Raw genomic sequence first — 26,547 nt, forward strand, 5'->3', positions numbered from 1 at the left:
ACCTTTCTTTGTTTCTTCTAGTTTACTACTAACCACTTACTACTTTTCGCTTGGTCACACCAGGCACTGCTCCTGCCTCCCCGTGGCGGGGCCGGTAACCTTGGCAGAAAAGTTCATCTGCCAGGGGCTAAGAGGAGCCAACATGGAACAAAGTATGTTTCCAACTCTAGAGCCGTCGAGCTGTCGGCCAACCACAGAAAATGACCATGATTCGTCGCAAGCAAAGAGGTTGAAAACCAATCCCTCGGCGACAGACTTACCTGCATTCTTAATCATGCACTCGCTATCTGACCAGCCTCTCAGTAAGCTATCCCCTTTTTTAATCCAAAAACACCTGGAACGTATTGCAGGGTCTCCCAAGACGGTTAAGAGACTGCAGTCAGGGGACTTACTTATTGAAACTATAAATGGCAAACACTCTGAAAAATTACTTAAAAAGACAACTTTCGCTGGTATTCCAGTGAAAGTAACTCCACATGCAACCCTAAATACATCAAAGGGTGTAATATCTAGTTGGGACCTGATGAATGTGACGGAGGATGAAATTAAAGAAGAGCTTCAGGAGCAAAATGTAATAGCTGTAAAAAGAATTATGATAAAAAAAGACAATATTCTCACACCTACCAGAAATATCATTCTTACATTCAACAGTCCAAGCCTACCCACATCAATAAAAGCTGGATATCTACTTTGCCGCACTCGTCCTTTCATACCCAATCCGTTGAGATGTTATAAATGCCAGAAGTATGGCCACTCTCAAACAACGTGCAGAAGCAACCCAGTTTGTCCCAACTGTGGATCCTCCGATCACATTCAAAGTGACTGTTCGGTGAAAGAAATGATCTGTCCCAACTGCAAAGGCAACCATCCGGCCTACTCTAAGACATGTGAGAGGTGGAAAACAGAGAAAAAAATTGTGAAATATAAAGTTGAAAACAGAGTTAGTTATCAGGAGGCTAGAAAATTAATTGCACCGAGTATACCTAACCGTACCTATGCCAATATTACAAAAAATATCAAACCATTGCCACACAAACCGATGTTACCGTACCTTCAAACACTTCCATCTCTGACTGGGCTCGAGCTGTTCTCTCTCAGCAACAGTCCAGTGCCGTTAAGCACTCAGACCAAGCAAATAATACGCCTCTCACAATACCAGCAAAATCTCAATCTCCGCCAGTGAATGCCACTACAAATAATAATAGTTCGACTTCGAAAAAGATTATCCAAGACAAATCGATGGAGGCAGAGTATCCATCCAACCAGGAAGATCCAATTCTGGAAATATTTGCTGAAGAAGAGATGGACACTGGTCGCCCTTCCTTTCCGAAAAGAGAAAAACCAAAGCCAGAACGCCATAAGACAGCCACGTCAGGTACAGCTTCTTCCTCTAAATTCAAATAATGTCTAATATCTTGCAATGGAATTGCAGAGGCTTTCGTGGAAACATTGATGACATCCGTTATTTAATTAATCGCTACTCTCCAGTTGGTTTCTGCCTGCAAGAAACCTATTTAACTCCTCAAATTTCCATTTCCATCAAAAACTACTCGATCTATAGACGCGATCGGAATACATCCGATTCTGCTAGAGGTGGTGTAGCAATTTTAATTAGTACAAGGATTCCAGCTAAGCAAATTACTCTCCAAACCCAAATCGAAGCTGTCGCTGTGCGTCTGATTACTCAAACTGCATTAACTCTAGTCTCACTTTATCTCCCACCAAACCATGCTTACTCTTATAATGATCTTAAAGAACTTTTATTGCAGCTACCCTCCCCTATCTGCCTGCTAGGGGACTTCAACGGCCACCACCCTTTATGGGGTTCATCTAAATTAGACAGACGCGGCCGACTGATTGAAACTTTACTGGAAAAAGAAAACCTCACTCTTCTTAACAGTGGCTCGCACACCCATATACAGTTACCCAATGGACAGACTTCTGCCATTGACCTATCGATTTGCTCCCCAATACTGTTTTCAGCTATGCAATGGTCCACCCTGGATGATCCCATGGGTAGTGATCACTTTCCAATTGTTTGTAATCTGTTGACTACCCAACCACAATTACAACATCCCTGCAGGAAATGGAAATTCTCTAAAGCCAATTGGGCCAAATTTCAATCAGCAATCACTCTTGACAAAAAAACTATTCAATTACAGCCCATAGATGAAGTTACTGATTATATTACATCCCGTCTTTTAGTTGCAGCTATGTACTCAACTCCATTATCAAATCCCCCGTCCCGACGGCATTTCAACTACTGGTGGAACGAAGAGTGCACAAAAGCAAAGAAGGAAAAAAATAAAGCATTTAATTTATTCCGTCGATCTCCAACCACAGCTAATCTAATTAGCTACAAGAAACTAAGGGCAAAGGCGCGTTACATTCAAAAGCAGGCCAAGAAACATTCTTGGACTAGGTTCGCATCAACTATCAATAGAAACACGGACTCCAGACTAATATGGAAAAAAAATTAGGCAGCTGTCTGGTAAGTTTCCAACTGTTCCTTCTCCAATTCTCTCCTGCAATGGGCAAGAACTCTCTGCTCCTCTAGATATAGCCAATGCCTTGGGCAAAACCTTTGCTCAAATATCGGCTGCATCAAATTACACTCCAAAATTCCAGAAAATTAAGACTGCCACCGAACAGAGACCAATCAACTTTCGAACCTCACTATCACTTCCCTATAATCAGCCTCTGCAATATTGTGAACTTTTACAGGCCATCAGAACAACACGAAACAGTGCCCCTGGGCCAGATGGCATATATTATGTCATGCTGCAGCATCTTGATGACAAAAACTTACAACTGCTTCTAATCTTTTTTAACCGGATCTTCCTGGAAAATATTTATCCAACCTCTTGGCACCATGCTACAGTTTTGGCGATTTTGAAACCTGGAAAAGATCCCTCCAATTCTAATAGTTACAGACCAATATCTCTGTCAAGTTGCCTTGGTAAAATTCTGGAAAAAATGATCCATAGTCGACTCACTTGGATCATTGAAACTCAACATCTACTGAGTAATTGTCAACATGGCTTTCGCAAAAACAGGTCATCCCTAGATCTGATGATCAAGGCGGAATCTGAAATTCGCAATGCCTTTGTGAAAAACGAACACCTTGTCATGGTCTCCATTGATATAGAGAAGGCATTTGATACTACCTGGCGGTATGGCATTCTCAGTGACCTATATAATCTTGGTCTACGAGGCAACCTACCCATATTTATTAGGAACTTCCTCAAGAGCCGATCTTTCCAGGTGAGATATCAAAATTCCCTTTCTGCTACATTCTCGCAGGAAGAAGGAATACCGCAAGGATCAGTTTTGAGTGCAACATTGTTTGCCCTTAGAATTGATTCCATTACAAAAGTAATCCCAAATACTGTAGAGGCTTACCTGTATGCTGATGATCTGGCTATTTCTTGCCATTCTCAGAACATGAGATCTATCGAAAGGCAATTGCAGATGTCCCTCAATAAAGTTCAAACGTGGGCTGAGCTGAATGGATATCGTCTCTCCCAACAGAAAACAATTGCGATCCACTTTTGCTGTCAACGCAAATTGCATGCTGATCCTGAACTTCGGATTTCAAATTCCACCATTCCGATTGCCAGCAATATGAAATTTTTGGGACTAATCCTGGACAGTAAGCTCAATTTCTTTGAGCATGTTAAATCAATACGTACTGCCTGTCTTAAAAAGATCAACATACTAAGAGCTTTATCTGCCCTCTCTTGGGGAGCAGATCGTACAACTTTGCTGCTCCTATATAGAGCATTGATTAGATCCCGTTTAGATTATGGTGCTCCAGTTTATGATTCTGCCCGAAGGAGTGTGCTACGCTGGCTGGATCCTATTCAACACAATGCACTGCGGATTGCAATTGGTGCATACAGGACATCTCCAACTCAGAGCCTATACATTGAAGCTCATGAGCCCCCTTTGCATCTTCGTAGAAAAATGTTATTACTTAAATATGCAGCCAAAATACAAACTTGCTATTCGCATCCTATTCAGTCATACCTTTTTGATCAACCACTGGTGAATCTCTACAGAAATAAACCAAGTAAAATCCAACCGGCTGGCCTACGGCTCCTTGAAATATCGCAGAACTGGAATGTTCGTCTCCACAATAGGGAACAGATAAAGAATTACGCTCATCCACCATGGACCACCTTTCCTCAACTGACCTCTGATACCTATTTCCTTCAATGGGGAAAGAATTGCCTACCGGCAGTGACTGTGCAACAACTCCATGCTAGCCATATTCAAACCTATGCCGACTTCTTACCGATATATACGGATGGTTCCAAATCTCTGTCAACTGTTGGAGCAGCAGCAGTGTTTCCCTCTGCTATCATATCAGCTTCTCTTCCACCTGAATATAGCAACTTTTCAGCAGAACTGTATGCAATACAGTTAGCTCTAGAAAATTTGAATTTACATCCATCTACAAAATATATAGTTTATACTGACTCTCTCAGCTCAATCAAAGCAATGCAGAATACATCTCAAAAGAATCACCATATTGTAATAAAAATCAGGAGTTTGTTATTGCAGATTTATGATCGTCAACAACTAGTGAAGTTTTGCTGGATTCCAGCACATTCAGGCATAAAAGGGAATGAAGTGGCTGATATATCTGCCAAAAGTCCAAATTCAGACCTAACTTCTGTCCCGATTCCAGCGCCCGATTATAATATCTTAATTCAAGCAGCATGCATTACACAGTGGACAGAATTATGGCATAATCAAACGATTAACAAACTTTTCCAGCTGAAACAAAACCCAAAGTTCTGGCATTCCAGCAATCAGACAGTGCGGCGCGAAGAAGTGGTACTCACACGAATGAGAATAGGACACACCCATCTGACTCACCTCCACCTACTAATGGGCGATGATCCTCCTCAATGTCCACACTGCTTAGAACATCTAACAGTCAAACACATTCTGATTGACTGTCCGCAGTATCAACAACATCGAGATGCAATACTTCAAAATATGGATAATCATTCAGAAACATTGACATTACATCATATAATTGGAGAGGATGCAAATGTTAACAAACTTTTCTGCTTTTTAAAACAAATCGGAGTGTATCATCTTTTATAAATAGGCTACAGAACTGAAAATAATTTAAACTGGATTATTTTTTAATATTCCTAAGAATAGGCGCACTATAGCCATAGCAGCTAATGCGCCAATAAACACCCATACCACACACACACACACACGCAAAGCATCCAGACTCTGGATCTTCCAGACAAATAAAAGTTCCTTACACCGATCACAAATCTGTCATTAAAACAACATGCAGGAAACAATGGTCTCTCCTTTGGAAAACTCAACCCAATAATAAACTACTGCAGATAAAAGACGAGCCACAATTGTGGACATCTAGTTCCAGGAGAAGCAGGCGACAAGAAGTGATTCTAGCAAGGCTCCGCATCGGCCATTCACACCCAACTCACCTGTTTTTGCTTATGGGAGAGAATCCTCCTCAGTGTTTCTTTTGTCAGTCGCTGCTAACAATAAAACACATCCTCATAGAATGTCCCCAACTTTCAACAGTCAGAAAATCAAGCTTTAGCTCCCTGTCCAACATAAAGGAACCCTTAACCTTATCTCATATTCTTGGCAATGAAGCAAATTTCGAGGAACTTTTTAATTATTTGAAGCACATAAATCTGTATAATAGACTGTGATCAAAGTGACAAACAAATCCTGAAGAGGCACAATATGACCCAAGAGGCCCTTGTGCCAAAAAACCCCAATACAACAACAACAACAATGATCCTCCTCTTTGTTCACAGTGCTCTGAGCAGCTAACAGTCAAACATATTTTGATTGACTGTCCACATTATCAACAACATCGAACTTCAATATTTCATTCTCTGGATAATTTCCGTGAACGGATAACATTAAATGATATCAGTGGTGAAAATGCCAATATTAATGAACTTTTCTGTTATTTGAAACAAATAGGAATGTATAAGCGACTCTGATTAGTTTCTGGCATGAAATGAGATTGAACCGTCTTCACATTAATTATTTATTTTATCTTTTCAACATACCTATGAATAGGCGCAATATAGCCACAGAAGCTTGTGCGCCATTAAACACCCATACCACACACACACACACACCTTCTGGAATAAGGCAATTTTTATCCTTTTCCAAAACAAAGTTGAGATAGAGTTCCTACCAGGGCTGTAGTGGAAAGTATACGCGGGTATCCGCCGTATACCCTCGGGATTTTTTTTTAGGTGACTAGTTTATTTGAAAGACATGAAACAAAATATTATAAATATTTAATTTCGTTCACAATCAGAATTTTTGCATATGCAGATTACCAAAATACAGAATAGTATGCTGAAAAATCGCTTGCTTTATTCTATTCGACCGAAGCGATTCCGATTAATAAGCCCTATATGCACATTACACTCTCTGCTTTTCTTAACATTAATAGAATATACCTGCTAATTTTACGACCACAGCACTGCTCCCTACTGATTATAAGCCAGTATGGAGGACCCATGGATTTAACTAACTATTTGTGTACGGTGTTGGAAAGTATTAGGAGTGATAAATATTCAACAATAGCGAGCTTATACGACATCAGGAAAAAAAAAATCACCAGACTTCGTCTGTTCATCCAATTTTAAACTTTGGCTTGTTTTTTCTTGAATTTATTCAAACTACCCGCTTCCACAACAATAAGTAGACAAAAATCAACTACCCGCAGGAGGAAGGCAAACTTCCACATATCTATCCTGCAATCATCCTTCCTCAATTTCAATTTATGCCCCCCTCACGTGTGTAGTGTGAGTAAGAAGAAAAATGCCATCAGCACTGAGCTTGCTCAATCGATTCAAAGCGTGAAACACCCCAATCAGATTACCTCGCAGGTGCATAGGCGACAAGTGCCACAATTTACAGAACTGAAACCTTTCTTGGTAAGAGAACTCTTTCTCTTATCAAGTCGTCTTACCAAGCCGGATTTCGCTATTCTCAGGCGACACCGGCCCTTGGTGCCAATAATTTCCGTGGCCAAGCGATCTGTGACTTCCTAGAGCAATTTTTCTAGAGCTACTGAGTTTTTCCTTGTTTTATTATACGTCTTTCTGTTAATTAGCTCTACTTTTTAAAAGTATAAAAAGAGAGACAGAAAAAGGAAAGTACCTTTTTCTGTCTCTCCTACGCTTGGCCAAAAGTAGCACTGCTTCTGCTTCCTGCTGCGGGGCTGGTAACCTGGGTGGAAAAGTTAATCAACCAGGGTGAAAAGGAGCTGAAATAAATAAAAATCATATCCAGCATTAGGGTCTACCAGCTAAAATACCACAGATTGGTATCATTCTGACCAAGATAATGTTCAACGTAAGCTCTTGAAAAAAGACAATCAACAATATCCAGAATATCCAACTTTCCCCTTACTTTCCTTAACTAGCCAACCAGTGAGAAAACTCTTTCCTTTTATAATACAGCAATACCTAGAAAATGCTGCTGGATCAGCTAAATTGGTCAAACGATAACAGTCAGGGAATTTACTTGTTGAAATGGTGTTAATGGTATTTTGGTGTTATCTTTGAATGGGATATGCCGAACTTACCAAATACTGTTAAAGCTGGTTATCTAAAGTGTCATATCCGCTCCTATATTCCAAATCCAATACGGTGTTGGAACGTATCGGATTTAGTGCCAGAAATTCAGACACTCTCAAACAACACGTCTAGGAAACAGTATGCCGAAAATGTGGATCTCAATATCACGTTCAATCAGATTGTGCTTGCAATATCTTTAATTTGCCCTAATTGCAAGGAGGATCATCCTGCATGTTCAAAAATTGCGATTTATGGAATCTTGTGAAAAATAGTGAAAGATACTCCAGCAAGTACATATGCAAATGTCATAGAGAAATATCGTTCGATTGCTACTCAAACTAATGACTCAGTCCTACCTGACAAATCGCTTGCTGAATGAGCTAGAGCTCGGTTTTCTGTTCCTCGGTCTTCTTTGAAGCAAACAATAGAGGTCAGTCTTGTAATACTCCTATTTCCATCCCATATACTAGTTACATCAAGTCCCAAATTGAGATCAGGATGGCAAAAGCGGAATCCTCTACTAAGAACCAAATTAATACTTCCGAAATGGAAATAGATAACAAAACTCAAGAAGAACGTATATTAGAAATTTACGTTGAAGAAGATATGGATACTGGACGTCTTACCTTTCCTAAAAAATAAAATTAAAGTAGATCGGTATAAGCTTACCGCCTCTTAAAAGCAACCATATCATCCTACCACTAAAACTAAATAATGGAGTGCATTTGACAGTGCAACTGTCGAGGACAACGTACTAATACAGATGACCTCTACGACCTAATCGCATATTTTAATCCAGAAGGCATTTTCTTAATAAAAAAATATTTGCTCAATAAAAAATATACGTTGTACAGACGTGACAGGAATGTAGCTCACGGAGGTGTAGCGGTTTTAGTATCCGGTAGCAATCCATCCAGGCAAATCCGCTTACCAAATAACTCAGAAGTTGATGCTGTACTTATAGAACTTGGAATATTTTTTCACTCGTATCTATTTATCTTCCACCGAACCACACATATATGCTCAGAGAAGATGAAGCTGCTGACCATATTACTAAACAAATTCTAGCAGCAGCAGCAGCTGATAAAGCTATTCCTAAGTCATTGACGCGTTCACGCAGCAGCAAAAAAATAAAATAAATAAAGTTTGGAATATTTTCCGAAAATGTCCCACTACTATTAACCTTATAAACTATAAGAAACTCAGTGCTAAAGCAACACAAATATGAAGCATGAGGAAAAAAATATTCATGGATAGAGTTCGCCTCCAGTATCACAAATACCGATACTACATTAAACTGGAGGAAAATCTAACTTCTGATTTGAAAATATCCATTATCATCCTCTCCTACATTGATCTGTAATAGACAGGAATTATATTTCCCCAAAGATTCTTTTATGAAATATATTAATTAATTATAATATTGTATTTTTATATTTTATACCTCTTTTGACTTGGCGCAATATATAAATAATTAAATAATAATAAAAAAAAAAACCTCCGTTCGATCTTTGGAGGAAAATGTTGCTACTCAACTATGCAGCATAAATAGGTAGGCTTCCCTTTCATTTTATCTGGCCGTAGTTGTTTGAGACCCAGCGGACCACCTTTTGTGACAACAAACCTAACCAAAACAAGCCAATTGGAATAAGGTCAATACAGTGAATACAACGTTGGAATTTACATATAAGTAAAATATTTCAGGAATCAAACAAATATGAACCTCCATGGTTCATATTTGTTGATGTTTCATGTTCGTGGTTCATGTTTGCATATGACAGTGTGTGATTTCTCTTTCCATCAATGGGGAAAACAACAAACAGCAAATCTCGCCATCAGGAAACTCCATGGTTCACATGTAGCTATAAATTCTCAAAATTACCAAATACATGGCTCAAAAACAAGTACGACAGTAGCCCCAGTAGCGGTTTCTTCCATCTTTCGTATTTTGTGTCCCTTCCGCAGGAACGCAGTGTCTACCCTGACGGACTGTCTGCGATTAAGATAGCTCTCTAGACTACGTGACTAATTTGTCCATTAAGAAAGCGATGATATATTCTGACTCCTTGAATGCAATAACAGTATTAAAAAAATCATCCAACCCAATTCATCCTGTCTTGAAGCAAATTAGAAGCAAATTATATCACAGCTAATTGCCTTACATGCTATCAAACAATCAGTCACTTTCTGTTGGATACTAGGAGATGCAGCATCAAAGGAAATGAATAAGCAGATCAATTCGCTAAACATCCAATACTGAATGCTCTCTTAGCTACCAAGTGCCGAATAATGACCAAAAATCAGTTATAAAATACGTGTGTGAATAACAATGGTTGCAAGCTCATGGCGTCAATAACCAGCTGCAATTTAAACGGTAACCTCAGTCGTGAGCATCAGGCAAGAGGAGGTGTTCCTGGTCAGGACGCGTATTGGGCACACACATCTTACCCATATTTGTCTGCTCATGAGGGGGGCGGATCCACCACTTTGTACGTATTGTCATTCTTTACTTGCGGCGAAGGATATTATAAAAATTGTAACCATTATATTATTGTTCGTTATATTCGAAAGCGATATGAAAATACAATTTTCATATCGCTTTCTCATTTGCAAGAACCTTTAACATTATCTCATTTGATTGGATACAATGCAAATCTAGCCGAGTTTTTTGTGTTTTTGAATCAGATATGATTATATGAACAGATTTTAACTTGTAACTACTTTACTTAATAGAATCAGGAACATTATGGCTTTAGTAGCCCTTTTGCCATGAAATAGTATACCAACCAACTGACCAATAATTACGCGCATCATAGTTATTGGTTCCGATGTTATCTTGACTCTGATGTTACCTGACAACGTGCCGCGTGATATGTGTTGTTCCTGTCCTAGATGCTTATTTTGCATTTTTGATTTATTAAAATTACTTTTGAGGTAGATTAAACTTTTATTTTATTACAGATAACTGCAGAGATTGCTGGTTATGCCCAACTTCTTTATTCTGGCACGTTGCGAGCAGGAGTCTGTCTTCCATCGAAGTGCTCGGAACACGATGTCACCGAAATGGCTTCAGCAGGTAAGGTTTCATGTGGGAAAATGAAAACTACTTTACTTTGATCAGAATATTAGAAAATGGAGACCACCGAATTAACTCAGGCAGGGAGAACTCCTCAGGTAGATGAGAGTAATTTCTGAATCGGTTTGGCCCACTAATTCGGAGAGGAGACAGTGGCCCGTTTTCAGCAATAGCAGTATGAATCAACTCATAAATGTCAATGGCACAAATAAGAATTTGTAGTGAAAGATGCTGAAGGATTGATATGAGGGTTTGGGACTTAGAATAACGCAAATTTCCTGCAAGTCGTTAACTTTTACAAGTTGTCATAATTTAATTAAGGAGCACCTGTTAATATTATTAACTGAAAGACGTACCTGATATTTATCCTTGTTATTAATCTTGAGAAACGTATCGAATGACGTTGAAATTAGTAAAATGCTTAACTCAATTAGATTTTGAAAATTATGAAATGGAATAATTATTGTTTTATTTTTAGTTTTATTTTTTCTCAGTATGACTGAGCCGGTCTCGGAATGGATGAACGGGGTCTGTTTTTCTATACATAAAATAGAAATCTGATAAAAGGTGCACCCAGAATTAGTCAACAACATGTTATGTATAACTGAACATGGGAAAGCTGTGTTTGGTCAGGTCAGTACATGCAACGTTTAGCGATCAACTTGAACTTTCTTATGAATCATCGCAAAAAAAAAAAAACACAGTAAATTGAAAATTAATTCGTGTATCCCCCATGAATTCTAACTAATTAATAGGTATATACAGTATACAAAAGACAGACCTATTGCATACTCGTAAAATCACTCAAATCGCATATTGCCTAAAAACAAGACAGACAACATAAGTTTTTTTTGGAATTTTTCTCCCGTTCTACACGAGAAAGGTACCCAAATTTTCCTGATTAAATATTTTCACATTTTCTAGATTAAAAAAGGTACCCATATTTTCTAGATTAAAAAATTTAATCTAGAAATCATGGTGGTACAAACATTAGTACCACCAGTTTAAACGGTCAGACGCACTTTATTGTATAAATGCAATAACATTAATCCCAGTTATGTGGCCCCGGGTGCCAAGCGTTCCGTGGCCAAGCGATTATAGTGCGTCTCTGAAAGCGTTTTCTAAAAAGAGAATTTAAGCAATCAGTTTATATTTTAGTTTCAAACACCGTTTTCTTAATTTATATATATTAGAGTAGCTCTCTCGCACTACAAGAGGTAGGCAGAAGCCCAGAAAGGAAAATCACCTTTCTGTTTCCTTTTCTATTAGTACTAACTACTAACACAGCCGCTTGGTCACCTCGTGGCACTGCTCCTGCCTCCCCGTGGCGGGGCCGGAAACCTGGGTGGTAAAGCAAACCCCCAGGGCCAAAAGGAGCAAAACGTGGATTTTGACAACTTTCCCCCGATCCAGACAGCAAATCCTAATTCAATGGATTTGCACCATCCCGATGATGACAAAAACACCAGAAAGAGACTGAAGACGGATGCTTGCAGAATAGAACATCCAACGTTTCTGATCTTGCATTCTTTAACAAATCAAGCCATAGGCAATCTATCTCCATTTCTCATTCAGAAATGTCTGGAAAGTGTAGCAGGTTCCCCGAAAATGGTGAGACGTCTTAAATCTGGCGACCTACTGGTTGAGACCACCAGCTCCAAACACTCTGATTCCCTTCTGAAAATATCCACATTTGGTGGAATTCCAGTCACGGTGTCACCACATGCTACACTCAATACCTCCAAAGGTGTCATCTCAGAATGGGACTTAATGAATGTCTCAGAGGAGGAAATTGTAAATGAATTGCAAGATCAGAAGGTCATACAGGCGAAAAGAATTATGCTGAAGAAGGATGGAGAACTTATCCAAACTCGCAGCATCATACTGACATTTAGTTCACCAAACCTACCAACATCGGTCAGGTCCTGATGGGATTTATTATCTCATGCTGCAACATCTAGACAAAAAGGCGTTAAACTCCCTATTGCTGTTTCTGAATCGGCTCTTCTCCGAAAGCCACTATCCTCACTCATGGTGTCATTCAACAGTGCTAGCGTTTCCTAAAGCTGGAAAAGATCAGACGAATCCATGCAACTATAGACCAATATCCCTTACCAGCTGCTTGGGCAAGACATTAGAAAAGATGATACACAATAGGCTTATATGGTACATAGAATCTCATTCAGTCATTAACTGTAATCAATATGGCTTCCGCAAAAACCGATCCACATTAGACTTGATGGTGAAAGCAGAGTGTAGTATACGAAACGCCTTTATCCGAAAAGAACATTTTGTCATGGTGTGCCTAGACATTGAAAAAGCATTTGACACCACCTGGCGCTATGGCATTCTACAAGACCTCTATGCCATAGGACTCAGAGGTCGGCTCCCAATGATCATAGAGAGTTACCTTAAAAATAGAACTTTCCAAGTGAGATACCGTAATGCTCTTTCACAATCTTTTGTCCAAAGAGAAGGTGTACCACAGGGATCGGTACTCAGTGCTACACTCTTTGCTCTCAGGATAAACAATTTAGTGCCCAACATTTTGGGTAACGTAGACACCTATCTGTATGCTGATGATCTTGCAATATCCTGCCATTCACAGAATATGCGTTCCATTGAACGACAACTGCAACTTTCCATAAACAAAATAGTGTCATGGACTTCACATAATGGTTATCGTCTATCCGCAACCAAAACTGTAGCCATTCACTTTTGTAAAAAACGTCAGTTACATCCAGAACCTGAATTAACATTGGGAAATAAACCGATACCAATCACTAACAATATCCGATTCTTGGGCATGACTTTTGACACCAAACTGACATTCCAGAAGCATATACTACAAACACGAACTATCTGTATGAAAAAGCTGAATATACTTAAAGTTATCTCATCCATGACATGGGGAGCTGATCGCTATACTCTGCTCCATCTATACAGAGCTTTAATAAGATCGCGATTAGATTATGGCGCTCCAGTTTATGATTCCGCTCGAAAGACTCTGTTGGCCTGTCTTGACACAGTACAACACAGTGCGCTCAGGATTGCTCTTGGGGCATTCAGGACTTCGCCAATCCAAAGCCTATATATAGAAGCCAATGAACCTCCACTCCATCTACGGAGAAAGATGCTGCTCCTAAACTATGCAGTTAAAATAAATAGTTTTCCATATCATCCTATCTGGTCACACCTCTATGATCCCCAATGGGTAAACCTTTTTAGAAATAAACCGCATGAAAACAAACCTACAGGAATCCGTCTACAAGAACTAATTCAGCAGTGGAATATGCATTTGACCAATATTCATCAAGATAGAGAAATTGTACAACCTCCATGGAAAGCATGCATACCTTCATGTGATTATTACTTTCAACGTTGGGGGAAACAATCCCTGAACAATGAAACTTTTCAGAAAATACATGCAGCCCACTCCTTGGCAAATGCACAAACTCTGCAAATCTATACTGATGGCTCCAAAAGTGACACAGCTGTGGGAGCTGCTGTGGTTCTACCAACATCAACAGTCTCTGTCTCGTTGCCTCAGGAATGCAGTGTTTTCACTGCAGAACTCTATGCCATTAAGATGGGTTTGACTTTCATTGCTACTAACTCCACACCGAAGACTATAATATATACAGATTCTTTGAGTGCAGTGACAGCGCTCCACGGCAATTCTCGCTCTCCACATCCATTGATAACTCTAATAAGAACTCAAATATTGGATCTCCATAAAAATAAGCAGAGTGTTACTTTTTGTTGGATCCCAGGGCACACAGGAATACCAGGTAATGAGCATGCAGATAAAGTGGCCCCGAGTGCCAAGCGATATTAGTGACCACAGCGCCTTTCCAGAGTGATTATCTAGTACGCTTAATTGTAAATACGTTTCTCCTGAGTTTCGAAAGTCCGATAACTCCTGAAGATTATAATTAAATAGATATATTCAAATACTATAACCTAGAAAGGAAAGCCACCTTTCTTTAATCCCTCTTTTTATTTTTAGTTATTACTAACCCTTTTCTTCGCTTGGGTCACTAGGCGGCACCGCTCTTGCCTCCACGTGGCGGGGCTGGTAACCTGGGAGAAAAAGACAATCTCCCGGGGCCAAAAAGAGCATACCATGAGTAAATCAAACTCAGACTTATCTGGGCTGCCAGACGCAACCCAGATATCAAAAAAGAAAGACAGTTCCACAGCAGGAACGGCAAAGCGCCAAAAAACTGAGCCAGAGACATATCCAATTCCAACCTATCTAATCATCCATTCAACTGGTGAGAATGCAGTTGGCAAACTCTCTCCCTTTAGAATTCAAAAGGAATTGGAAAGTAAAGCAGGATCTCCGAAATCCGTAAAAAGACTCAGATCAGGAGATATTCTCATTGAGACATCTAATACCAAACATTCTGAGCGACTTCTGAAAACAAATTTCTTTGCAGGTCTCCCAGTAACTGTAACACCCCACAGATCACTAAACACCTCTAAAGGAGTGATCTCAAACTGGGACTTACTAGATGTAACTGAAGAAGAAATGCTAGAAGAACTGAAAGAACAAGGAGTTATTCATGTCAAGAGAATCTCCACGAGAAAAGATGGTAATCTGATCCCTACCCGCAATCTGATCTTGACCTTTAACACACCGAATCGTCCATCATCCATTAAGGCCGGATATCTGGTATGTAATGTGAGACCATACGTCCCAAACCCGCTACGGTGTTTCCGATGCCAGAAGTATGGACATTCCCAAACAGCTTGCCGGGGAATCCCTACTTGCGCAAAGTGTGGTTCAATCGAACACGATTGCGAAAACTGTAATGCTCCTCAATCAGTATGTCCAAATTGCAAAAAGGATCATCCCGCTTATGCCAGAATATGCGAGCGCTGGAAAAGTGAGAAACTTATCCAAAAATATAAAACTGAGCATAATGTTTCTTACCAAGAAGCAAAAAGAATCATCTCACCACCAATTCATTCAGACAGACCTACGTATGCCCAAGCCACCAAAAAATTCCAATCAACCGGATCGCAAACTGAAATAACAGTACCTCCAAAGCAGTCTTTCTCAAATTACGTAAAATCTTTGTACAGTGCAACTCAAACCCAAGCAGTCAACACACCAATTACCATACCACAAGAAAACATAAACACTCCGGACGAAGGATTTAAAGAAAAACATATCCTAACTTCTAGTCACCAACAACAAATGGACACTAAAGAAAAATCAGCAGATGACCCTGTTCTTCAAATCTTTGTTGAAGAAGATATGGACACCGAAAGGCCTTCCTTCCCAAAAAAAGATAAAAACAAAAGTGAAAAACAGAAAACATCAACAACCCGAAAACGCTCAGAAAGTCTAATAAGAGATAAACAATGAACAGAATAATACAATGGAACTGTCGTGGATTCCGCGCCAATATCGATGACCTATACGATCTTTCCTGTAAATACTCACCAATATGTATCTGCCTTCAAGAAACTTATTTAAAACCCCAAAATACACCAAAACTGTCTCATTATAACATTATTAGAAAAGACAGAACCAATCAGAATATCGCACATGGTGGCGTAGCTATTTTAACAAACCCACATATTCCTACCAAACAGGTCTCACTGAACACTCCCCTCGAGGCAATAGCAGTCCGTATAGCTGCTGACATCCATATGACAATCTGCTCCTTATACATTCCACCAAGCTATACCTTCCAGCAAAATGATCTCAACAATCTTATAGCTCAACTCCCAACACCTTTCCTCATTCTGGGAGACTTAAATGGTCATCACACTCTTTGGGGTAACAACAGCATCGACCAAAGAGGAAAACTAATTGAACAGTGTCTTGACAATAACAACCTCCTTCTTCTAAATGACGGTTCACCTACATACGTTCACCTTCCTTCAGGAACAAGCACTGCTATAGATTTGTCTATCTGTTCTGCAACCTTATATCCTATTCTAAAGTGGACGGTAAACAACGATCCGCTACATAGCGATCATTTCCCCATAATAATTGAATTACTTAATAAGCCCCCTCATCATCCTACTAAAATTCCGCACTGGCTTACTGATAAAGCAGATTGGCAGTCCTATAAAAAATTAACCAAGCTTGATCCCGAAATAATCCAAAATTCCACAACTGACGAAGCAGTTGACTATGTCACCAAAATGATATTACATGCAGCAGAACAAACCGTACCGAAATCCTCATCAAAATTACAGATTCATCCAAAAACCTGGTGGAGCGATGAATGCCTTGTGGCTAAAAAAATGCAAAGTAAAGCTTGGAATTCTTTTCGCCGGAGTCCAACTACAACCAATCTCATTCAATATAAGCGTGCTAGAGCAAGAGCGAGATATGTTAGACGCTGCAATAAAAAGGCTGCTTGGATCCGCTTCACTTCGACTATTAATCAAGCAATGTCTACACATAAAATTTGGAAAGCAATCAGAAAAATGAGTGGCAAATATAAACCGATACCCCTACCCATCATGGAATGGAGAGGGCAGAATGTAAATGATCCTGCTGGAATTGCCAATATACTAGGTGAAACCTTTGCAAAAACATCAGCAATAGAAAGTTATACACCGACCTTCAGAAGATTAAAAACAAGTTTAGAAAAACATAAGTTAAACTTCTCTTCAAAAGGAGATGAACAATATAATTTACCTTTTACCATTCACGAATTACATAGAGCTTTGTCAACATCTAGACGCAGTGCTGTAGGACCAGATAACATTCACTATTCCATGATTCAGGAACTAAGTACCGAATCATTACAGTTACTTCTTCATCTATTCAACAGACTCTTCCTGGAAGATAAATTTCCTAATCAATGGCATCACGCTACGGTCCTTGCCTTCCCTAAACCAGGTAAAGACCCTACAAATCCCACTCATTATAGACCAATCGCCTTGACCAGTTGCATTTGCAAAATTCTCGAAAAGATGGTGAACCATCGACTGATCTGGTACCTTGAAAATCTCAATCTGCTACATTCTGCACAATACGGTGTCCGACAAAACAGATCTACACTAGATATACTAGTCAGACTAGAGAATTCCATCCGTAATGCATTCCTCAGATCGGAACACCATGTGTTAGTCTGCTTTGACATCAGTAAGGCCTATGATTCCACGTGGAAGTATGGAATACTCCGTGAATTACATCGTCATGGACTTCGGGGTCACCTCCCGATTTTCATACAGAATTTCCTATGCAAGCGTACATTCCAGGTTCGATTCAAAACCTCACTGTCCCAAGTATTTTCCCAAGAAGAAGGAGTTCCTCAAGGCTCTGTACTCAGTGCTTCACTTTTTATAATTGCAATAAACTCCATTGCCGGACAAATTCCAGACACTGTTGATAAAGCACTGTTTGTAGACGATCTTAGTATTTGGTGTCATGCTAAAAATATGAATACTATTGAGAGACAGTTGCAAGTGGCAATAAATAAGATCAGTTCATGGGCTCAGACTAATGGATTTCAACTTTGTCCAGAAAAAACGTTTTGCATCCATTTTTGCCGCCAACGCAAACTCCATCCCAATCCGGAGCTACAACTGAATCGCCAACAAATAACAGTTCATCCCAGCATACGGTTCTTAGGAATCACTTTAGACCATAAACTCACTTTCGTTGAGCACATCAAAAGACTAAGAACATCATGTCAACAAAAACTAAATATCATCCGGGTTCTCTCTGCAACCAAATGGGGAGCTGATCGCCTTACTTTATTACGGTTATATAGAGCATTAATAAGATCGAAACTTGACTACGGAGCACCAGTCTATAGTTCAGCAAGACCTAGTGCCCTTCGCTGGCTTGACCCTATCCATCATAGTGGAATACGCGTTGCTTTAGGGGCATATCGCACGTCACCAATACATAGCTTATATGCTGAAGCACACGAACCACCTCTCTCAATCAGGCGACAACAACTGATACTACGTTATGCCTATAAAATTAGATCTATGCCAGAACACCCGAACTGGCCTATACTTTTCACATCACAGCACAGTAGGTTATACCAAAACCGCCCTAATGCTAATCGTCCTTTGGGTATGAGAATAGAACACCTCTTAGAAGAACTAAATCTAACCTTAGACAATGTGGCACATAGCCTCCCATCCTCTCTTGCTCCTTGGAATATCATTCCACCCTCATGTGACTTACATCTGCATGAATGGAATAAATCTACTTTGCATAGAGAAAACTTCTCGCAACTATACCATGCAGTAGTAGACCAGTTTCCCAGCTTTTCCATAGTACATACGGATGGATCAAAGAATGATGTCCACGTTGGAATCGCCGCAGTTTTTCCAAACATCACATTAGCTTATCAGTTATCACCTGAGTTCGGTATATTTTCCGCCGAACTAATAGCAATTCAGGTTGCACTGAACCATATCGAGTCCTCTGATATTAACAACAGTATAATTTTCACAGATTCTTTAAGTGCACTCCAAGCACTAAAAAACACCATGAACATCACCCACCCAGTCGTGAAAAGAATAGTCAGCTCTTTACATAGCTTATCAGAACTTGGAAAAAACATACATTTCTGCTGGGTCCCAGGACATATTGGAATTCCTGGAAACGAACTAGCGGACAATGCTGCCAAATCAGCTCACCTACCACCCGAGAAAAAATGGAAAGTGCCTCATCAAGACTATCGAACAATAATCCAGGAAAAATGCATGTGCCAATGGCAGTTATCATGGGAAAATCAACCTAATAATAAACTTCGAAGTATCAAGCCAAACCTTGAGCGATGGCCTTCCAGCTTTAATTCAATCCGACATCAAGAGGTAATATTGGCTCGACTGCGAATAGGGCACACAAATATCACTCATGGTTATCTTTTAAGAGGAGAAATACCCCCTCAATGTCATCACTGTAATACACTGCTCTCAGTGAAACACATTCTGGTCGAATGCACAAAATATACAAGAGAACGCCAGATTCTTTGCACTTCAGCCACGACAAAAGATCTTACACTTACCTCACTTTTAAACAATGAAACAAATGCCTCAAGCATATATAACTTTCTGAAGATGATTAAAGTATATCACCTCCTTTAGTTAGGGAAAAAAAAAAAAAAAAAATTATTTTCTGATTTCTTTTTCCATTTTCTGTAAGTGAAAAGAAATAGCATGCATAATTATCATATGTATGGCGCACTATGGTCATATTTGCCGATGCGCCCAATAAATCCCGAAACAAACAAACAAACAAGCAGATAAAGCAGCAAGAAATCCCACTGACAATGACAATATCCAGATTCCTTTCACAGACTATAAATTAATCATTCATCGAATATGCAATGAAAAATGGAGAGAAATTTGGCACAATCAGTTAAATAACAAGTTACGAAATATAAAACAGAATCCGCAGGTATGGAAATCTAGTTTCCGCTCAAACAGGCACGAAGAGGTTGTACTTGCCAGAGCACGTATTGGACATACCCACCTTACGCATCTCTATTTATTGCAAGGAAATAACCCCCCACTATGCTTGCATTGTGATTCACCACTAACTATAAAACATATTCTTGTAGAGTGCGACCATTATCAGTCTATCAGATTAACATCATTTAGATCCCTCCGTAACTTGAATGAATCTCTTCAACTAAGACATATACTTGGAGACAACTCTAATCTATCTGAATTTTTTCACTTTCTGAAACAGATTAATATATATATGCTCTTATAAACGCCCTTTACTGACCTGTACAGTGTCTCTCCACAGAAATAGGCGCAATTTGGTCATAGTAGCCCTTGCGCCAAAAAACAACAACAACAACAACAACAACCAACATCGGTGAAAGCTGGGTATCTGAATTGCCGCATTCGCCCGTATATTCCAAACCCATTAAGATGTTATAAATGTCAGAAATTCGGACACTCTCAAACAGTCTGTCGAAGTGATGCGGTATGCCCTAACTGTGGCTCGAAGGAGCATGCCCAAGCTGATTGCAAATCACAGTCCTCACTCTGCCCTAACTGCAAAGGCAACCACCCAGCCTTCTCTAAGACATGTGACCAATGGAAGTATGAAAAGAAAATCCAGAAATACAAAGTAGAAAAAAAAGTCTCATTTTCAGAAGCAAGAAAACAAATACAACAACTGATACCAAAACATACATATGCTGATGCTACCAAAAGATTTCACACAATATCCGTTCAGACTGAAACATCAATCCCACCAAACATTTCTATTTCTGAATGGGCACGATCTATACTCTCTTCAGTACCACAGTCCTCAAAGCAACAGACTTCAACCAGATCTAGTAACGCTCCAGTCACGATACCACCTGCTGCTGCTTCAGCTTCCGTAAGACCTGCTCAAAGAGAAAATTCTGACCCCATTAATAAACAGCATGCTGAATCCTCTTCTGCTATGGACACAAATGAGGCTTGCAATCAAGAAGAAAATGAAACCATTCTGGAAATTCATCCAGAAGACGAAATAGAAACCAGACCTGTTTTTTCAAAGAGAGAGAAAATGAAAGCTGACCGCCTGAAACAGATCTCCAAAAAACAGACAGATGCAGCTACTTCATATAAATCCAAACAATGAAAAACATCGTACAATGGAATTGCAGAGGCTTTCGCAGCAATATTGACGACATCCACGAAATAATCATGAACCATAATCCAATTGGAATCTGCTTACAAGAGACATATTTAACACCTCAGTTGTCTCCCTCGATAAAAAATTATACTCTCTTTCGGCAAGACAGACCTACAACCACAAATGCTCATGGAGGGGTAGCCATACTCGTAGATTCACGAGTCCCTTGTAAATGCATTCCGCTACAAACTACGATTGAAACTGTTGCCACGCGAATAGCGATTGGCATTAGCCTAACACTAGTTTCTATCTATCTGCCACCCAGTTATCCTTGTACCTTTCAAGAACTTCAAGATCTCATTATGCAGCTGCCAACCCCATTCTGTTTACTGGGCGATTTCAATGGACACAATCCATTGTGGGGATCTCCGAACATAGACGCCCGAGGACAGCTCATTGAAATGCTTGTCGACAGACAAAATCTAACCATATTAAATACAGGCTCACCAACATATTTCCATCTCCCAACCGGATCAGTCTCTGCAATAGACCTATCCATCTGCTCTCCTATCCTCTTTCCTAATATTGAGTGGACTGCTCTGGACGATCCACTCAGTAGTGACCACTACCCAATAATCTGTAAAATACAAACTTCACTCTGCATAACTTCAGAAACCAGCACAAAATGGAAATTTTCTAAGGCAGATTGGACAAAATATGCTTCCCACGTATCCTTTGACAACCAGACCATTGAATATCATCCAATTGACAACGCTGCCAACCATATTACAAAACAGATCCTAGTAGCTGCATCTATTGCCATTCCACAAACACAGACAAGCATCCGTAGAAACAGAAACTACTGGTGGAATGAGGACTGTAGAAATGCAAAAAAAGAAAAAAACCGTGCTTGGAACTTGTTCCGCAAATACCCTACCACTGCTAATCTGATAAACTACAAAACACTTAGAGCTAAGGCCCGACATATTAGGAAGAAAGCAAAAAAAGACTCTTGGATTAGATTCGCAACTGAAATTAATAAAAATACTGACGTCAGAATTATATGGAAAAAAATCAGGCAATTAAATGGAAAATTTCACCCATTGTCCTCCCCACTTATCACCTGGAATGGGCTAGAACTGTCTACTCCTGCAGAGATTGCAGATGCCCTAGGCGCAGTATTTGCACAGTTATCTCAATCAACGGCATACGAACCATCTTTTCAGAAGATTAAGACTTCAGCTGAAAAATTCCAGCTTAATTTCAGAACCAAATCGTCTCTACCGTACAATCAACCACTCACTATGCTAGAACTTCAAGAGGCTCTATCCACTGCAAGGAACAGCGCTGCTGGCCCTGATGGAATATACAACATAATGCTACAACATCTAGATAATAAATCGCTATCTTCCCTTCTGACATTCTATAATCGCATCTTCATGGAACAGTCATTCCCCAGTTCCTGGCGTCACTCTTTTGTACTGGCAATACCCAAACCAGGGAAAGATCTCTCTATGCCTAATAATTATAGACCCATTTCTCTCACCAGCTGCTTAAGTAAAACCCTAGAAAAAATAATACACCGTAGACTGACATGGTACCTTGATTCCCAAAACATGATATCTGATAATCAATTTGGTTTCAGGAAAAACCGATCATCACTGGATCTTATGATCAAAGCAGAAACAAATATTAGGAATGCATTTATTCAAAATAAGCATCTCGTCATGGCATGTCTCGATATAGAGAAAGCATTTGACACCACTTGGCGTTTTGGCATACTGAGAGATCTTCATTCCCTGGATCTGAGAGGTCACTTACCTTACTTCATACAGAATTTCCTACAGCAGAGGACCTTTCAAGTTCGCTACCGGCAAGTCCTTTCCAAAACATTTATACAAGAAGAAGGAGTCCCTCAGGGCTCTGTTCTTAGTGCAACTTTGTTTGCAATAAGAATAAACCAGTTGACTAAAGTTATTCCCAATACAGTGAATTCATACCTTTATGCTGATGACCTGACGGTCTCTTGCAGTTCACAAAACATGAGTTATATTGAGAGGCAACTTCAAACATCAATAAATAATATCGAACTATGGATGACACAGAATGGCTACCGACTATCTTATCAGAAATCTAGTGTCATTCACTTTTGTAACAAACGAAAGATGCACCCAGATCCTGAAATACACCTAAGAAACCAACCTGTCACTGTTGTGAACAACGTTCGTCTTCTTGGTGTGATTTTTGACAATAAATTGAACTTTAAAGAACACATTAATCATCTACGGACTGTTTGCCAGAAAAAAATGAACATACTAAGAGTTATTTCTTCTACATCGTGGGGTGCAGATCGTTGCACCTTACTTCACTTATATAGAGCCCTAATCAGATCTCGCCTTGATTATGGTGCCCCGGTGTACGATTCGGCTAGGGAAAGCGTGTTAGCACGACTTGCCCCTATTCAACATTCTGCCCTCAGGATTGCTGTAGGTGCTTTTAGAACATCGCCAGTACAAAGTCTTTATATTGAAACACATGAACCTCCCCTCAGACTCAGGAGAAAGATGTTACTCCTACATTATGCTGCTAAAATTCAAAGTGTATCTACTCACCTCATTCGGCCAATACTTAATGATCCACAGTTCTCTATGCACTATAGAAACAAACCTAGAGCAGTTCAACCTACTGGTATCAGATTGCAAGCATTATCGCAAACCTGGAATATACATCTTGACAGAGTCTTCAAAAATTCAAACAGTGCAGATCCTCCATGGTATTCTATTAAAGTATCCTGTGACAGCTATTTCCTAAACTGGGGAAAACATTCGCTTGCTAATATCAATATACAGCAACTTCATACTGCTCACACACATAATTATCCACATTTTACAAAAGTATACACTGATGGATCAAAGTCTGAAAGTGGAGTCGGGGCTGCAGCTGTCTTTCCCTATAACACCATCTCTGTTTCCTTGCCCACTGAATGCAGCAGTTACACAGCAGAATTATGGGCCATCAACCTTGCCTTAGAAAATATCCTCCATCTGTCAATCCAAAAAACTGTGATATATACAGACTCACAGAGCGCACTTATAGCCTTGCAAAATTCCTCCTCGGCAACACATCCTGTAATAGCAATAATAAAATCTCGGCTGATGCATATCCAAGAGCAACAGCAAGTAGTCATCTTTTGTTGGATCCCAGGCCACATGGGGATATCAGGTAATGAAAAAGCGGATTATGCAGCAAAACAATCATCCAACATAACATCTACAAATTACTACGTTCCATACATTGACTACAGATCCTATATAAGACATGTATGTAAGGAACAGTGGACACTTCTATGGCAAGCTCAACCGCAGAACAAGCTCCTGCAAATAAAATCTGAACCACAGTTATGGACTTCCAGTTTCCGTGCAAGCAGAAGGGAAGAAGTGCTCCTGTCCAGAGCGCGAATCGGTCACAGTCACCTCACCCATCTTTATCTACTCACAGGAGACGATCCTCCTAAGTGTACGCACTGTAACGCTTTTCTCACAATCAAACACATTCTCATTGATTGTACACTATACACTGACGCCCGAATATCCTCTTTCAGTATTATACGAAATCTTCAAGAACCTTTAACACTTCGTCATATTATAGGCAATGATGTAAATCTTCAAGAATTTTTCTGCTTCCTCAAAGAGATACAACTATATGATCGCATCTGATATGATTCTATAATCACAATGTCTGAACTCCATACCTTTGATAGGCGCAATATGGCCCTAGTAGCCCTTGCGCCAGAAATAACAGTACCAATACCAATACCAATACCCAGTTATGCCTTATATAATGTGAACGCAGAGTTCTTTAGTTCCAATCAACTAAAACCGCTTTTAATCCCACTTGAAATTTTTATTATTATTCGGTATGCGTGATTTTAAGCTGAAAAATTTTACACCTTAAAATATATCGCCCCGTCTTCCTACTCAATGTTTTTTTCAGAAATTCTTTTAAAAATTTGTATTTAAAAATCATCTTACATGTTTATAAATAATCATCATAAGAAAGACTAATGAATCAGTTCAACTAGTTAAATTTGCGCAGTCTCTGTAATAAAAGAAATAATTTTACTTTGTTTATAGACTATTTAATTTAGTAAATTATTTTCATGAAATTATTTGTTTATAAATAACACAATTTTGCAGAATTTTCATAAAAGAATTTTGAGGATTATTGTGTAAATTTTTCTCTTATGCTAATAGGTATAAACCGAGAATAATAATAAAAAAATTACTCAGAAAGTCTAATAAATAATAAATTTTCAATATTTAGATTATAACCTTCTTTTCTTTTTTTTTTTACAGTTTTGAGATATGCTGAAATACCGGAGGTAACCCCAACGGTTGCGTTTTGTGAGATAAAAGAGCCGAATGTCTACAGTACTCTCCAAATAGCTGTTATGTGAGTATGATGAAATTTTACACCATTTACAAAATAATTTCATACATAAAATTATTTAAAATATCATACATAAAATTAGGTACACAGGTTTTATTTGTTATACCCTGGCGGCTGTCACGGTGGTTATTCCAATCGTTTTTCCATACTCTGTGGAAAAGGCCTAAATGGCTGATCGTGCCAAGAGGGAAAGAATATTTATCTCCTTTTTTAAACCACGGCCTAGTTATTCTATCGGGGATGAGGATTGAATGATATCTCCACTTAGCATTGGCAACAAGGAAAAGACACTTCTGTCATAAAGAGCTAATTAGCATTATTTTATTTTAATTTCTTTCTCTACAGTTTCCTTCCTGACCGTTATTGCAACTATCTTTTGGCTTTTGTTTTTAACTTTATCTTGTCTTACTTTACCTCGTTAATCTTGTCTATAATTTGTTAGGCGCATGAATGAATATTTTGGATTAGTGCCATAGAATCCCCTATCTTGTTAACAAACGTGTGAATTTTAAAGCCTCTGTTATCTGTTTAACAAATCAAAGTATTTATATGTTAATATAGTGTATATGCCGTTAAATTTAAATGTTCCCTTAAAGTGTAATATAATTTTATTATGAGGAATATTTTGAAGTTGACGAGGTATCTCTACATGGCATTCGCTATAAGGAAGTCACTTAGTTCATAAGGAAGTCACTTAGATTATGATATTGTAATATTCTTTTTCAATAATTTATTTTAAAATAGTTTCCTTATATTAATTTCGTCTGTTATTTCCTACTTTTTTAAAGGAGTTATTTGGATTAGTGCCAAAGAATCCACGAACTTGCTAAATGCATATTTTG

The 26,547-nt window shown here is 39.1% G+C and overlaps 1 protein-coding gene across 1 annotated transcript in view; it reads left to right on the forward strand.

Moving 5' to 3' along the window:
* LOC150087177 (uncharacterized) overlaps nucleotides 1-25,712 on the forward strand; it is an 82,843-nt gene extending 57,131 nt beyond the window's left edge. The window contains exons 3-4 of the mRNA XM_090372394.1: nucleotides 10,569-10,683; nucleotides 25,612-25,712. Of these exons, the coding sequence (XP_090228520.1) occupies nucleotides 10,569-10,683; nucleotides 25,612-25,712 (216 nt within the window). The remainder of the gene's footprint in view (nucleotides 1-10,568; nucleotides 10,684-25,611) is intronic.
* The last annotated feature ends 835 nt before the right edge of the window (nucleotides 25,713-26,547 follow it).

The sequence above is a fragment of the Mastigoproctus giganteus genome, chromosome 4, assembly GCF_048544385.1.
Source record: "Mastigoproctus giganteus isolate SK-2022 chromosome 4, ASM4854438v1, whole genome shotgun sequence".
NCBI lineage: Eukaryota > Metazoa > Arthropoda > Arachnida > Uropygi > Thelyphonidae > Mastigoproctus > Mastigoproctus giganteus.